The sequence below is a fragment of the Hyaloscypha bicolor genome (genome assembly GCF_002865645.1).
Source record: "Hyaloscypha bicolor E unplaced genomic scaffold K444scaffold_86, whole genome shotgun sequence".
Taxonomy (NCBI): Eukaryota; Fungi; Ascomycota; class Leotiomycetes; order Helotiales; family Hyaloscyphaceae; genus Hyaloscypha; species Hyaloscypha bicolor.
In genome coordinates, this window is record NW_020194588.1 from 810,062 (window position 1) to 823,392 (window position 13,331).

The following is a 13,331-nucleotide window of genomic DNA, read 5'->3' on the forward strand; positions in this document are numbered from 1 at the left end:
AATTTTCAGGCTTCGGAAAACCAAAGTCACTGTGTCGAACCCAGTCAGCTAAACTCCTGAGGTTTAGCCTTACCTATAGCAAGCACAGGTGTAGCGGCTAAGCAGGGTAGAAAGTGGTGGTTCTATTAAGGATCTAAAGCTAAGGAAGAAAGAAAGAGAAGGAGAGAGAGATCTACGGGTAGGGAGATATAGCTACAGGTGCGTTGCGGGTGTATTTCAAGCTATACCCGTTTACGGATAGTCCCTGGTGGACCGTGAGAGCTGTAGCGGGCCGTAAGCACGTGACCCTGGGAGCGTGCCCGTGACATTACCCCCCCCTTCAAGTAGAGCTAGCCCTCGAGCTCTGTGGCAGCTTGTCCTCGTCGTCGTGGTACTCTGGTTCGTCCGTACCGTCTTCCCAGCTCCGTAACCAGTCCGCAAGGTAGCGTGGCGGGCCTGGCAGCCCCTTATTCTTGTCGTGGAACTCCCGAAGCTTATGTGAGCAGCCAATAAAGTCGGAGGCATAGTACCAGGCGGGATCCGGTTTGCTATTTACCCACTTAACTCGGTACTATAGCTTTCCGTAGTGCCCCCGGGAGGCTAGTATCTCGTCCACGTCCCATTCCTACTATCTATTAACCACGATCGGTAGGCCTGGTTCCTGTAATTAGCCCGGTAGCAGGTCATCTACAGCTTTACGGAGCTTATCTGCCAATATGACTAGATAAAGACGGATAGACGATGAAAGGTCGATCCGGAAGGCGTTCCCGACTTGCTCTAGGATCATATACGGACCTGCCATTTACTAATCTAGCTTACGGCTCGGCCGGTCCATATTCCAGGTCTTAGTAAAAACATAGACCTTGTTCTCTACTTGGAAGTCTACAGGTCGGCGGTGCTTGTTTACCTATACTCGTTAATGCTCTTGGGCCTACTAAATTCTATTCCGGGCTGTCTCTTATGCTCCGTGCATTCTCTTAGTAAAGATAACTGCTTCGTCCCTAGAAAGTTACTTGCGGACGCTTATAGATTCGTCCATAGCAGGCCGTAACTAGTCAAAACTAGTACGTGAAACATAGCCTAACTCTATTTATATTAGTAATAAAGTTATTAAGTCTTAAGAAAGCATAGCTTGGGCATAGTCCATAATAGGTATTAGCTCCGACCAGTTGTCCTAGTAATAGTTAATAAACGGACGGAGGCACTAGTCGATCCACTAGTTCATGTTCTCTATTTGGCCATCCGTTTAGGGATAAGCGGCCATTAATAGCTTAATCTTAGTTCCCAGAATCCTATTAAACTCCTACTAGAACTCCGAGACAAATTACGGACCATAATCTGAGATAATAGTATCCGCCGGTCCATAATAATACCATACCCGGTCTAGATAGATCCGCGCAATCTCTTTTGCGTCCATATCCTTCTAATAAGGGACCGAAATTAACCTCTTATTAAGCCGGCAAACAAAGACAATTAGCATATTACATCCAGACTTATCAGGGGAAAACTCCTTAAAGTCTATAAAGATGTACTACTAAGGGCGGTCGGGAATCGAGAGAGGTTTAAGTAGTCCTGGAGGTCGGTTCCGGGACACGTAAGAACGGCGGCAAGTCTGGTAGTTATTAATATAATAACGGATATCTATACAAAAATTCGGCTAGTAGTAATAATTACGGACAAGCTAAAAGATCTTAAACTGGCCCGGGTAAGTAATCGAGACTTGGTTATGGGCCTCTCGTAATAGACGGACTCTTAGCTCGTTCTTTTCTGGTACGGCAAGCCAATTATCAAATAGTACTAGCCCGTTATAGATAGCCCAAGGCAAGTTTGCGTTCATTACCTTCTCTCGGAAGGGTTCTAGCTCTATAGCAGATCGGTTCACTTAAAAAAAATCATTAATCAGGTCCCGGGACTCTTTACTTGCGCTTACGGGTATAATCTCTACGATTAGATCGAGATCGAGGTCCGTAAGGATCCGTGAGTCGAGGTTTTCGGGCTATAAGAGAGTCTGGGAACAAATAAAGATAGCGAGCGCCCGTTAATTATCTAGTTCGTGGTCGCAGCAAGTAAGGAAGTCCGCTCGGTTTTAACTACCCGGTTTATACGTAATCATAAAATTAAACCGGGAGAGCGTTTTGGCCTAATAAGCTTAATAGCCCATTAGTACTTTAGTTATTATAAAATACTCTAGTACCTTATAGTCCAAAACAATCCGTATCCTAGTAAGTATGCCTTCTAGCTCCGGGCACCAGGTCTCCAGGGCTCTTATAATAGCCAGTATTTCTTTATTATATATCAGGTAATTAATTTCGGCCGAAATCATAGTCTTAGAGAAATAGGCTATAGGGTACTACTCCCGGTTTAATTATAGCTATAAAAGCACTTCCCCGAGAACTCTATCTAAAGTATCCGTTTCTATTATTAACTCGTATTATGGGTTAAAGTAAACGAGTAGTAGCGCATTAACTAGTCTTGCCTAAAGCTTAGTAAAGGCCCTCTAGTAATAGCTATCCTATAGAAATACGTTCTCTTTCCGGGTAAGTACTATTAACGGGCATATAACCCGTTTATAGTTATAAATAAACTTCTAGTAAAAATTACAGAAGCCCAGAAATAATTATATGCTACGAATAGTAGTCAGAGATTACCATTTACGGATCATTTCTGTCTTTTCCGGATCAACTTCAATACCTTCCGTACTTACGTAAAAGCCTAGGTACTTTATATACTTAATACTAAACTCGGACTTCTTAATATTAGCCTATAAGCCAGCCTTGCGGAGCCATAAAAGTACTTTGCGGACGTGCTCCTGGTAATCAAGCTCGTTTTCGGAGTAAATCAGGATATTATCTAAGTAAGTAATATAGAAATCATTAAGGTAATTAAATAGGACGTCATTTATAAATTACTAATAGGTTACGGGCCTGTTAGTTAATCCGAAGGGCATGACTTTATACTTATACGCTCCGTAACGGGTCTAAAAGGTCATAAACTCTTTAGAATCAGGATTAACTCGGATCCGGTAAAATACTTAACAAATATCTAGCTTAGTAAATACCTGTGCCTTTTATAGCCTAGCTAGGGTCTCCTCAATTAAGGGAAGTAAGTACTAGTCCCTATAGGTAAGAGTATTAAGTTTCCGGTAATTAATACAGAACCATAGAGATCCGTTAGCCTTCTTAATAAAGAGAATTAGTATTACGAAGGGTACTTAACTAGCTTTAATAAAACCTTTATAAAGGTTCTCTATAAGATATTACTTTATGGCTCATAGTTTGTCCGCTAACTAGTAATAAAGGAGGCTATAGAACAGGTCATTCGCATTACCGTCTATAAGCTAGATCTTGTGGTTATACGAATATTACGAGAAAAGGGCATTAGAAGCTGCCTTAGAAAAGACGTCCGCGAGATCCTAGTAAGCTTCTAGAAGGGTTTCCTATACCCGTAAATTATCCGCCTTATTTATAAGTTCCTTCTCAAGAAGATAATTAATTTCGTAGAGAGAAGTACTAAAGATAATAAAGCTAGGGACTTGGAGGTTCCGGCAAAAGCCAGTAGCGCCAATAGCGGCAATATTCACAGGAAGTAAGTCAAGATTCACGACTTTCGGATGCCTTACGGGTTATAAACAAGGTTCCTGGCTCGCGAGTACTTGATTTATTACCCGTAAGTTATTAATACGGTCCTAGTATTTACTACGCTTGGGGCCTATAAGGCTACTACTCTTCCGTTTCAGGATCTGGATAATCGAGATCCTTAGGGGGCTATTAATAGAGGCAGTTTTGGCCCGTAATATATTAATGGCCGCTCCATATGTGGCATGCTCTATAGCCCGGTCACAGCGGTCCGCGTCTAATTAGTAATCAGCCCGCACAGGCTAGTATTAAAGGGCCTTCGGGTCTAATAGTCATAATTAGACCAGGTTTGGGAAGTAAGGGAAGTTTACGGGCCAGACTAGCTATTACCAGTAAGGGTTAAGTTAGATATTAAGATAATCGAATTATATTTAGCTAAGGATAAGGTCTTAATAGCCAGTATTAAGGAGAACTATAGGGATATTATATTATTTACGGCCATTAATATAAAGGTAAAGAATAATATATTATATAGTATCCTAGTAGCCCTAGCTATTAAAGCCTTAAACCATAATTAGTTTTAGGAGGATATAAAGTAGTAATAAAAAGAAACGGGCAAGCCATTAAGCATATTAAGTATTAATTAATATAAAAGTATTTGCTCCGGTATTAGCTAAAGAGAGGGTTTTAAATCCGTATCTATTAAAAACTAGAGTATAGGAGACCGTAAATTGCTTTTCTCTAAGTAACTAACTGAGATTAATAGCTAACTAGCCAGGATCTCTATATAGCAAGCCTAGAAAAGAAACTTTATCTAGGCTTATTCTTTTTCCGAGTCCGAGTCTATTCCAGAAGCGGGTTCTACTAGCTCCTTAATATCTATACGGGGCTTGGGGTCCTCAGGATAGTCCTTAGCAAAGTGCCTATACTACTTATAGCAGAAGCAGATATTATTAGAGTCTTTACGGACGGGGGTTAACTCTCTTACGGGTCCGTAGATTTTCGTTACGGGTTTCGGAGAGCCAGCTTGTGGGAATACGGGAGCGGGGGCAGTCGAAATAGGCTACCGGCCGGGTAAAGGAGTTACTACGGGCCGAGTAGCTAGGCGTATGGTCCGCAACTAGGTTCAATATTATTAGAGACATTATAAGTTCTTATTAACTAGTAAGCACTTGTAAGCGAGTACCTTACTAGTAAGGAAGGTATCCAGGAATAGTAATACCAATTATTATAGGCTAGGCGTAAGTTTATTATATAGGTCCGGCTATAAGTCGTCCATAAGAATCTTCCCTATACCCGCGAGATAGAGGAAACAAGTATAGAAATCTGAAAAGAACTCGTCTTCTCTTATAAAGAATTTACGGAAATCAATACGGGCGTCTTATGCCTCGAACAGGTTCTCCAGGATTTCTGCTAGGTACATAACTATCTCTATAGCGGTTATAAAGGGTTCAGGACCTTTCCGGTAGCAGGGGGCCAGGTATTTCTGGGTAATATCGGCCGTCCGGTTAAAGATATAGGCTATCTTGGCCTGCTCCGAGTTAAATATACGACTATTAATAAGGAACTTGTCCTTAATTTGGATACGCCAGTTCTTAAAGGAGGGCGAGGCGCCATCCGTAAGGGTATCGGAATCCTTGAGTTTAACTATACCCGACTTGCTAGATCCCTCTAGTACTAGGGTGCTTCGTTATGAAGCCGTACGGGCCTCGTCTAACTATTCCTGTAGTTAACGGACTTGTTTGCGGGCCGCAGCGAGTTACTAGGCTTACGTGGGTTGGTTTGCTGATATTATTTTAATAGATTCAATGATCTGGGTTCCGGAGGAGGGGGTCTGGACGCCTTGCTCTGGATTGCGGGTGTAATTGCGGGTACTCGGGGCCATATACGGCGCCGCGGACATTTATGGATGGTCTGTATGATCCGTAAACTCTAGTGGTTGCTTTTCGTGCGGTAGATATTCTATTCCTTCCCAGGAGCGGTAGTAATTGCGAGCTTTAGATAGTGTGTCGAACCCAGTCAGCTAAACTCCTGAGGTTTAGCCTTACCTATAGCAAGCACAGGTATAGCGGCTAAGCAGGGTAGAAAGTGGTGGTTCTATTGAGGATCTAAAGCTAAGGAAGAAAGAAAGAGAAGGAGAGAGAGATCTACGGGTAGGGAGATATAGCTACAGGTGCGTTGCGGGTGTGTTTCAAGCTATACCCGTTTACGGATAGTCCCTGGTGGACCGTGAGAGCTGTAGCGGGCCGTAAGCACGTGACCCTGGGAGCGTGCCCGTGACAGTCACTCACTTTACTTTAAATTCCCTAAATAACCACAAAGCATTATTGTTTATTATTTAATACTATAAGTAAAAAGAAGCTAAAGTGTATTATCTGATAATAATTCGGGCATTTCTTATAAACTTTAAAAAGTCAAAAATTTCTTACAGGGCTCGTTAGTGAGCAAATGGCTTGAAGCGCACAGACTTATCTTGACAGGCTCGTTAGTCACAGCGTCTATGCGTACCCACTCATTCTTCTCTAATGAACGTCCTCGAAAACTCCCGCTTTCTAGCAATGTAAGACCTTAACCCGAGCACTTGCTTTGACATATTAACACCCTATATAAAAAGCGCAACTTGTCAAACTCTTTCTTAACCATATACCATTTATAATCAACTCAGCCCGAAAATCGTACAATTCTTGGAATTAAAGTCAGGCGTCGGCCCTTGTCAGCTCAGCTCAAACACACCCGAAAACTTCATCATGGCTTGGAAGGATACCGTTTCGATAGTCTCGTCGATTTCAGAATCCTGGGATTCATTGGAATTATAACTGGGCTTATTCCCTCTGTACTGAGCCGTCGAAGCGCGCCAGAGAGAAAGACGCAGGACAAGTCTGCTGCGTAATTATAGTTTTATTATTTCTTATATACTGTATTAATATAATATTATAAATTTTTTTTAAAAAAAAATTGTAACTTGTTTCCAAAAATTATAACTTCTCTTATATTAAATTAATTATATATACTTTTTTAGAGAGCTTTATATAAAGTTTTATATAATAAGTTAAACTAGTTTATTATAAGACTAATATTAATAAGAGCCTTAGAAATATTATATAATTATATTAATTTAAAAATATAATCTTATATATAAGTTAAGAAGCAAAATAAAAGTCTATTACTTAAGTAACTTAAATTGAGTTAAGGAGAGTAGAATATAATAGAAGATCTTTACAGACAACTATGGTCTTTAGTAACTACTTCTGAAAGAGGGAAAAATTCCAATGTAAGTTAAGACACAACTTGCTACAAGCTTCTCATGACTGCGTACACCTTTAACCCACTTTTTCAGGGCGCGACCGGGGTAACAAAATTGACTATTTTTATCCAGGTCGACTGCTCTTTTTCTTGCAGCGGCTAGCCTCGACAATTCTATTTCCTCTATCACGCAAGCACTCCTCATAGATATTTGCTATGAAATAATGTTTTCGATAGTTTCTAACCAAATCAAGAATCGGTGGTCTTTATTCCGAGGTGAATAGAAATGAAAATTACAAAACGGGAAGGCTGGTAACATGCCTGTCCAGCCCTTTCAACTCTCTTGTCTACATTCATAGCCGACGTAATTTTGCCTTTGAATGTTTTGATAAGGACAAACGTTCCTCATTTCCATGATAGACGCCATTGGACAAAATCTCAGAGTTGTGGAGTTCGCGCAGCCACGAATTCGAGTTGTGGCCAATATCCAAAACTTCATTCAATATTTTCTGAGCGAAAACCCAGCAGCCACAGCTTTCTATCCTGACTGCACGAAAACACAAATGATTTTTTGCACAGCTGACAAGTTAGATATGCGAGTGCGATTAGGAGGTCAGGGCTGATTAACTAGTTGGAAAGAATGATGATGAAGTTCTGATTGACTGCGTGGAGGCAGTAAGCAATCAAGATCACAACCCTCGATCTCGCTATCGTATCTAAATGCGATTCAACAGGATATTGGATCAAGTGAGCGGAGAGCGGCGATGTAATGACTAATCTTTTTGCAAGTTTTACAGGAGTCTGCCACATAACGAAATCTGCGGTTGCTCAGGAACTATCGCTTTGAAAATTATGGGTTTACCCCAGGATATGCGGACCTCAATATCCAATCGCCTTGGAAGGGCACTAGATTTATAGAGAGTGGAAAGAGAACTTAATGCAAAGTAATTCAATAACCGGGGAGATACGAAAGCGCCGGTATTTCCCCTTGGCTGGGAGTTCCAGGGCACGAGATCGATTCGTGCGAGATAAGAACAGTTTGGTGGTTTGGCATGTGTGCCATGGCTGCCATATAAGGAGTTGATGTCTTAGGGTTTGATCTTATTAAGAATATTGCAGGCAACGATTTATTCTCGCGAGAGGTGGGATAATCAGTTTAGAACTTTTGAACTCAAAGAGCACATGGCATCATGACAAAGTCTATTTCCTTTGACCAAGCCTCTCTTTTATAGCGCCGTGCCATCGCCTAAATCTAACCCATACATTGACATTGCCCTTCACAGCTTACTGGACAAACTTTTGACCAACTTCTTGGTATCCCTGTTGTCTGTTTTGTGGTGCTCGAAACATTCAGTATCCATAGTCGGTTTCTCCTCGAGTCCTCAAGCGTCAATTTCCTCCAACCCTCCAATTGTTTAGTCTCAGCTACTTTCCATTGTGTCATCTCCAAAGCCAAATAGTCTGCGATGGTTTTTCATAACACCGCCACTTCCTCCTGGTGCTGTTCCTCACGATTCAAGTCTGGTTTCCTGATGTCAGGGAATGATATTGGAGATTTCTCCCCGGGGATGGAATGTACATCTGGGCGCAAAGTACGCAGTATGTGGAAGGCTCGTCTTTAAGCGGTCGCGTAAAACGGAGCCTGGAATTGTACACTGCTATCCACATCAGGATGCATCCTGTGTTCCACGACTGAAGCTGGTGAGCAAAGCGTCGAGATATTCTAAAAGTTGTGCCTCCAGGGTGAGAAAAAATCATGATGCTTTGATGTTCTTTTGGTCACGCTACCGGATGGTGCGTCTAGATACATCAAGGTAGGTGTGTCTCTGAATTGAGGCTTGAGATATCATCCAAGAACGCGTGAGTCACGGTTCTTGTAAAAGGGACGAGATGTAATGGCTGCTTCTGCTTCTTAGCGATATGACCTAAAGTCGGGTTGAAGTGCGATGGCTTTCATATGTGCAACCGCGTTTCTTGAAGGAATGGTTGTGATTTGGGAGTCCAAGAGCATCAAAAGCACCAAGTTGGTGAAAAGTCACGGGCAGAGGTATACCAGAGCAACGGCTGCGAAGTTCCCACACTATGTCTGATCCCAATACTTGGCAGTGGCAAATCTTTACCGAAGACATCGACCAAGCGCAATAGATCTTGGGAATGGTCGAACAAGTAGTAATCTTTGCCCAGAAATTCCTCGTTGGTGACCACGTTGGCGTTCTTGTGAGCCATATCTGCAGTCCGGATACCCCTGACCTTGAGCCCCGACGTTCCAGAGCGAGAATTCTCCAGCAGAGTGTCCCACAATGGTTCATACGATTCTTTGGGATATCCAGTGACGTGGGTTGCCACAATCGCGACCTCTCCTTGCTGTGGGCTTAGGCTCACCTGACCAGCGACCCCTTGCTCAAGCCGGCTCAGGCGCGACCCAGGTCTGCTAAGGTCTGCTCATCCTGTCGATGCATCTCGCCAGATGTTGTTAACTTTTAGGAAAGCCTCCCCGCCTCGGCCAGCCAGGGGTCCAAGTATAAAGCATTTGACGGGATGTAGGATCTAGTAAATCCGAAAGCTAAAACCTTTCTCAAGCTGACAGGTCTTGGAGCAAACGCTATGTAGGGCGAATAGGCCTTGTCCTAGCTCTTTCGGCTCGAAGGCATTGTATTGCGATGGGATAGGGTTCGAAGGCTCAATCCATGGCAGGAACTTGGATATCACAGAGCTGGTCTTCTTCCAAAACGGTTGTTTCGCCTTATCTCGTAGCAAGGTCTGCAAGGCGTCGACATTTTTTGGTTGCCTAAGGCTAACCAAGTCCTCCAGGGAAATTGAGAAGAGTTCTTGCTTAGGTGGTTCGCTCTTTTCCTTCCCTCTGCTTGTTATCTCCCGCTCGTTTTGGGAAACGACAAGCTCCCCAGGATTGGATATCAGGAAGAAGATGTCTGTGTCAACCCCAAATTTTAAGTACTCTTCTAACACTAACGAGCATTGCTCAAAAGGTGACGCCTGTCTTACGGCACTACTCGCGAAATAAAAGAGGAAAAGCATCCAAACGGTTGCTGTTTTCGCCTCCGGATTGGGCTGGTCCTCTAGAGTGACCTGATCTTGAGGATCTGCGCCAGCTTGTAATAGAACTCGCACCGTCTCGGAAGCATCCCCGAAAGATGCGGATAGGAGCAAGGTCATTTCACCGTTCCCTTTTGCCAAGTTGGGATCTTCCGATAATTTTAGAGTAACGTATTCGTGCTGCGAATACCATGCTGCGAAATGGAGATAAGAGAATTCGGCAACCCCGACCAGGTAAATGTTCCCCCATTCGTCATCTCTAAAGCTTGTGCCCCAAAGAATTGACCCCGAATTTACCTCTATTTCCTCGGGGTGGGAAAAGGGTAGTTGGCGATAGCTATTTAGGACGTCGCTAGCCTCTTTGGCAAAGTTGAACGGAGCTTTGCGACCTTCCTTGGACAGAAAGAGGTGCCATTTCAGTTTCCATTTCCAATACCTATGACAGCTTTCGAAAATGCACATAATCAAAATATTCCCAAGTCCGAAATAGGATTGCTTTGTCCTCACGAACTTCAATTCAGCGAGGGACAAACGAAGGTAGACCTCACCAAGATTAAAGTCAGGAAGCCGACCTTGGAATTGACGCTGCCTTGAATCGTCGCGGAGGTAGTCTTTAACAGTGCGGTGGAAGAACTGAACTTTGTATCCGAAAAAAATGTCTTCGGGAGCGCGAGCGTCAGGAACCATCTCAAGCAATCCTTTAGATAAGCTATCGAGTTGCGGTCGTAAGTCGCTATGACGTTTCTTGATCTCTTCATCTGAATATCCTTGAGTAGGAGAGCTGAAAGGAAAGTTGGGGTCGTTGAGGTCTTCGAGCCAAGAGTAGGCGAGAGCATTCACCGAATCTCCGGGTGGGTCTCCAGTAGCAATGTAGAGCATCTGATCCGACCTTTTACGATCACTTGGTTTGATAGTACCAAGTAATTTGGCAAACAATTCATCCAACTCTTTTGGAATTGAGTTTAGCTTCTCTTGAAGTGCGGGTTGGGAATCGTGATGTCCAACGCCTTCTAAAAGTGAACGAACCACAAGACGAGCCCAAAGAAACACGCCATTTGCCGTCTCGACTATATCTCGTACTAGATCCGTATACATATCTTTGACACGGTCGAAATTAGTATCCTTTTCGAACATTGCAGAGGCAAAACGGCTAATATCGGCCCGTGTTAGTTCATGGAGGCGAAGTCGAAAGTTTGGACTGTCAGAGAAAGTATGCATAAATTCCGTGTGCGGTCGACTACTCACGCAGATTTTAATATCAGTGGAGCTGGCCCAATTCCGGAGACTATTGGCCAGTTCCCAATGTTCAAGGGAATCTCCCTCGTATTCATCGAGGCCATCGATGAAGAAGCAAAGACGATGCTTAGGGAAAGTCCATTTGCTGATCAATTTGTCGAAGGCGGCTTTGATCTCTGCAATTCGAAATGAAGGGCTTTCAAACCTTAATATCGCCGAATCCAACGCGTCCCACTCTTCAGGGAAAATCTCTGGAATGAGGCCTGGGTATTGTTTTAAGGTTTCAAAGAGAAGGGATCTGTAGAGTCCCTCAAGAGACGTTTGAAGCTTTTCCCCGGAGTTCCAGAAGAAGAACTGAGCAAAGACTAATCTCTTCTCAGCTGCCCAACTTTCCAATTCTTTCCGCACCCGAGAATGCTGACAGAGAAACTTCATGAGGGTAGATTTTCCAGAGCCAGCTTTACCAGAAATGTGATAAATCTGGTTGCCTGATCCCAGCCATGCTAGGAATGAGTCCCGTGTCTGCGTTCGAAATCGTCTCTGTTCGGCTTCCTGGGCATCAGGAGGACTTTTTGGGGTATTTCCAGAGGCCCAGATCTCAATTTTGTGCTCCCCTCCTGGAGTTGGCTCGTTTTCCACCTGAACAGGGGGACCGGATTCCAAGTCTACGGGTGACTCTTTCTCTCGGTCTTGGACTTCATCTTCGTCGGCCAGAGTTTCTTCTATTGCCAAAACTCCTTCCGCATTGCTCGAACTTTCACTCGGATCAACCAGCTCCCGGTCATCCTCTTCGGTCGAATAAAATGAACCATCGTCGTTCTCTGCAATTGAATAGATAGACTCATCTTCATCTTCCTCGAGAATCCATTTCAACGTTCCGCTCTCTGCATCCGTAATGGTATCCTCGCGAGCGTATATATTATCGAAATAGAGCCGGCGCAAGATTTGGTTCTCCCGTGATAGTGACCTTGACATTGATTGCAGTGTTAAAAGCGCAGAGCAAATATCCATTGCGGAGTACATCTTCTTTTTATCCTCGTCTGGCCTTGCGTTATCTTTTGTTTCTAGCAATGCCTTAACCGCCTGGTTAAGTTCTTGTCGGAGGCATGTGAGCTGAGCTGAAGTCTCGGTTGACATCCGAACGCCTTCTTTTTGGATTTTGTCTAGTTGAACTTTGACGGATGACTGTTGTTCACTATCGTATGTCAATACCAAGTCTTGGACGGGTCTAAGGATTATGAATCCTTACCAGAGCATAAAATTCAGCCGAACGAGAATTTGCGATCGATATCTGTCTAGTCTATCTTCAATAGAGGCTATATCTTTCTCTTTCCTCATGCTTGCAACTTTGACTTTGAGACTCAGCCATTTCGAATTCTTCTCCGAAGCTTGTAATTTCTTCAAGATCTTTGACAAATCCTGGGATAATTCGTGACATTTGTCTGCAAGCTTGAATAACTCCCTCTCGTTCTTGGTTTTCCGTTCAACATCGGAAATCAAGCTGTCGGTGGCTCTCTCAAGGTCATTGACAACAGTGCTGATGTGAGCGTTCTCATGTGTTGTCCCAGTTGTCGATTTATAGACCTCGTAAGTGCCCGTTATAACGCCCCACGAGAATTCAATGAATTGCAGAATGCCGGCAGCGAAGCCCACAGCTGTTATAGGATCCATGCTGGAGAAGCTGTAGATGGAGCCCCGCCAGGCGTCAGGCTAGGAACCGACTCAGCCAGATTAATAAGGTACCTGCCTGAAAATCTAGTTATTTTGGCTACCACGGCGGATGGAGATAGAGACGATGCGTAGTCTCTGGGTAGTGTCAGGCTGGACTTGAGATGACAGCGAAGTAGTAGCGACAAAGTGGGCGCATATCGCAATAATGCCCAAGAAACAAATGGAAAATGTGAGGCTGAGCCAAGGTCATGCGCAGAATCTGGAAGAAACGAGGCGGACGTGTGGCCCTGTCATTAGCTGGGCGACGAGGTTGTGCTAGCATTGAAGCCAGCCAACCAGCTTGTTAGAATTGGTAGGGAACTGTGGCTTACAGTATATAACCCATCGTCACTTATTCCCCGGTCCGACGGCTCAAAAACGGGGTTAGGCGTGGACAGCCTGTAAGAGCTATAGTGGACGCGAGTATTACCTACTTTTTTAACATTCGAAAGAGGAAATAAATAGTCGCTAAGAGCCCCCTAATTAAGTTTAAAGGAGAGGGCCGAGGAGAGAGGTTAAGCGAAGCGAGACTAG

The 13,331-nt window shown here is 43.7% G+C and overlaps 2 protein-coding genes across 2 annotated transcripts; both read right to left on the reverse strand.

The window, feature by feature from the left end:
* Positions 1-4,935: 4,935 nt before the first annotated feature.
* On the reverse strand, positions 4,936-5,457 carry K444DRAFT_630217 (uncharacterized protein; the record flags this gene model as incomplete). The annotated part of the gene is made up of 2 exons (XM_024883171.1): positions 4,936-5,215; positions 5,327-5,457. The coding sequence occupies 2 exons, from the start codon at positions 5,455-5,457 to the stop codon at positions 4,936-4,938; spliced, it is 411 nt and encodes a 136-aa protein (XP_024736343.1).
* Positions 5,458-8,807: 3,350 nt separating this feature from the next.
* Positions 8,808-12,758, reverse strand: K444DRAFT_630218 (uncharacterized protein; the record flags this gene model as incomplete). The annotated part of the gene is made up of 3 exons (XM_024883172.1): positions 8,808-9,112; positions 9,368-12,282; positions 12,337-12,758. 3 exons carry the CDS (start codon positions 12,756-12,758, stop codon positions 8,808-8,810), a joined length of 3,642 nt encoding a protein of 1,213 aa, XP_024736344.1.
* Between the last annotated feature and the right edge of the window lie 573 nt (positions 12,759-13,331).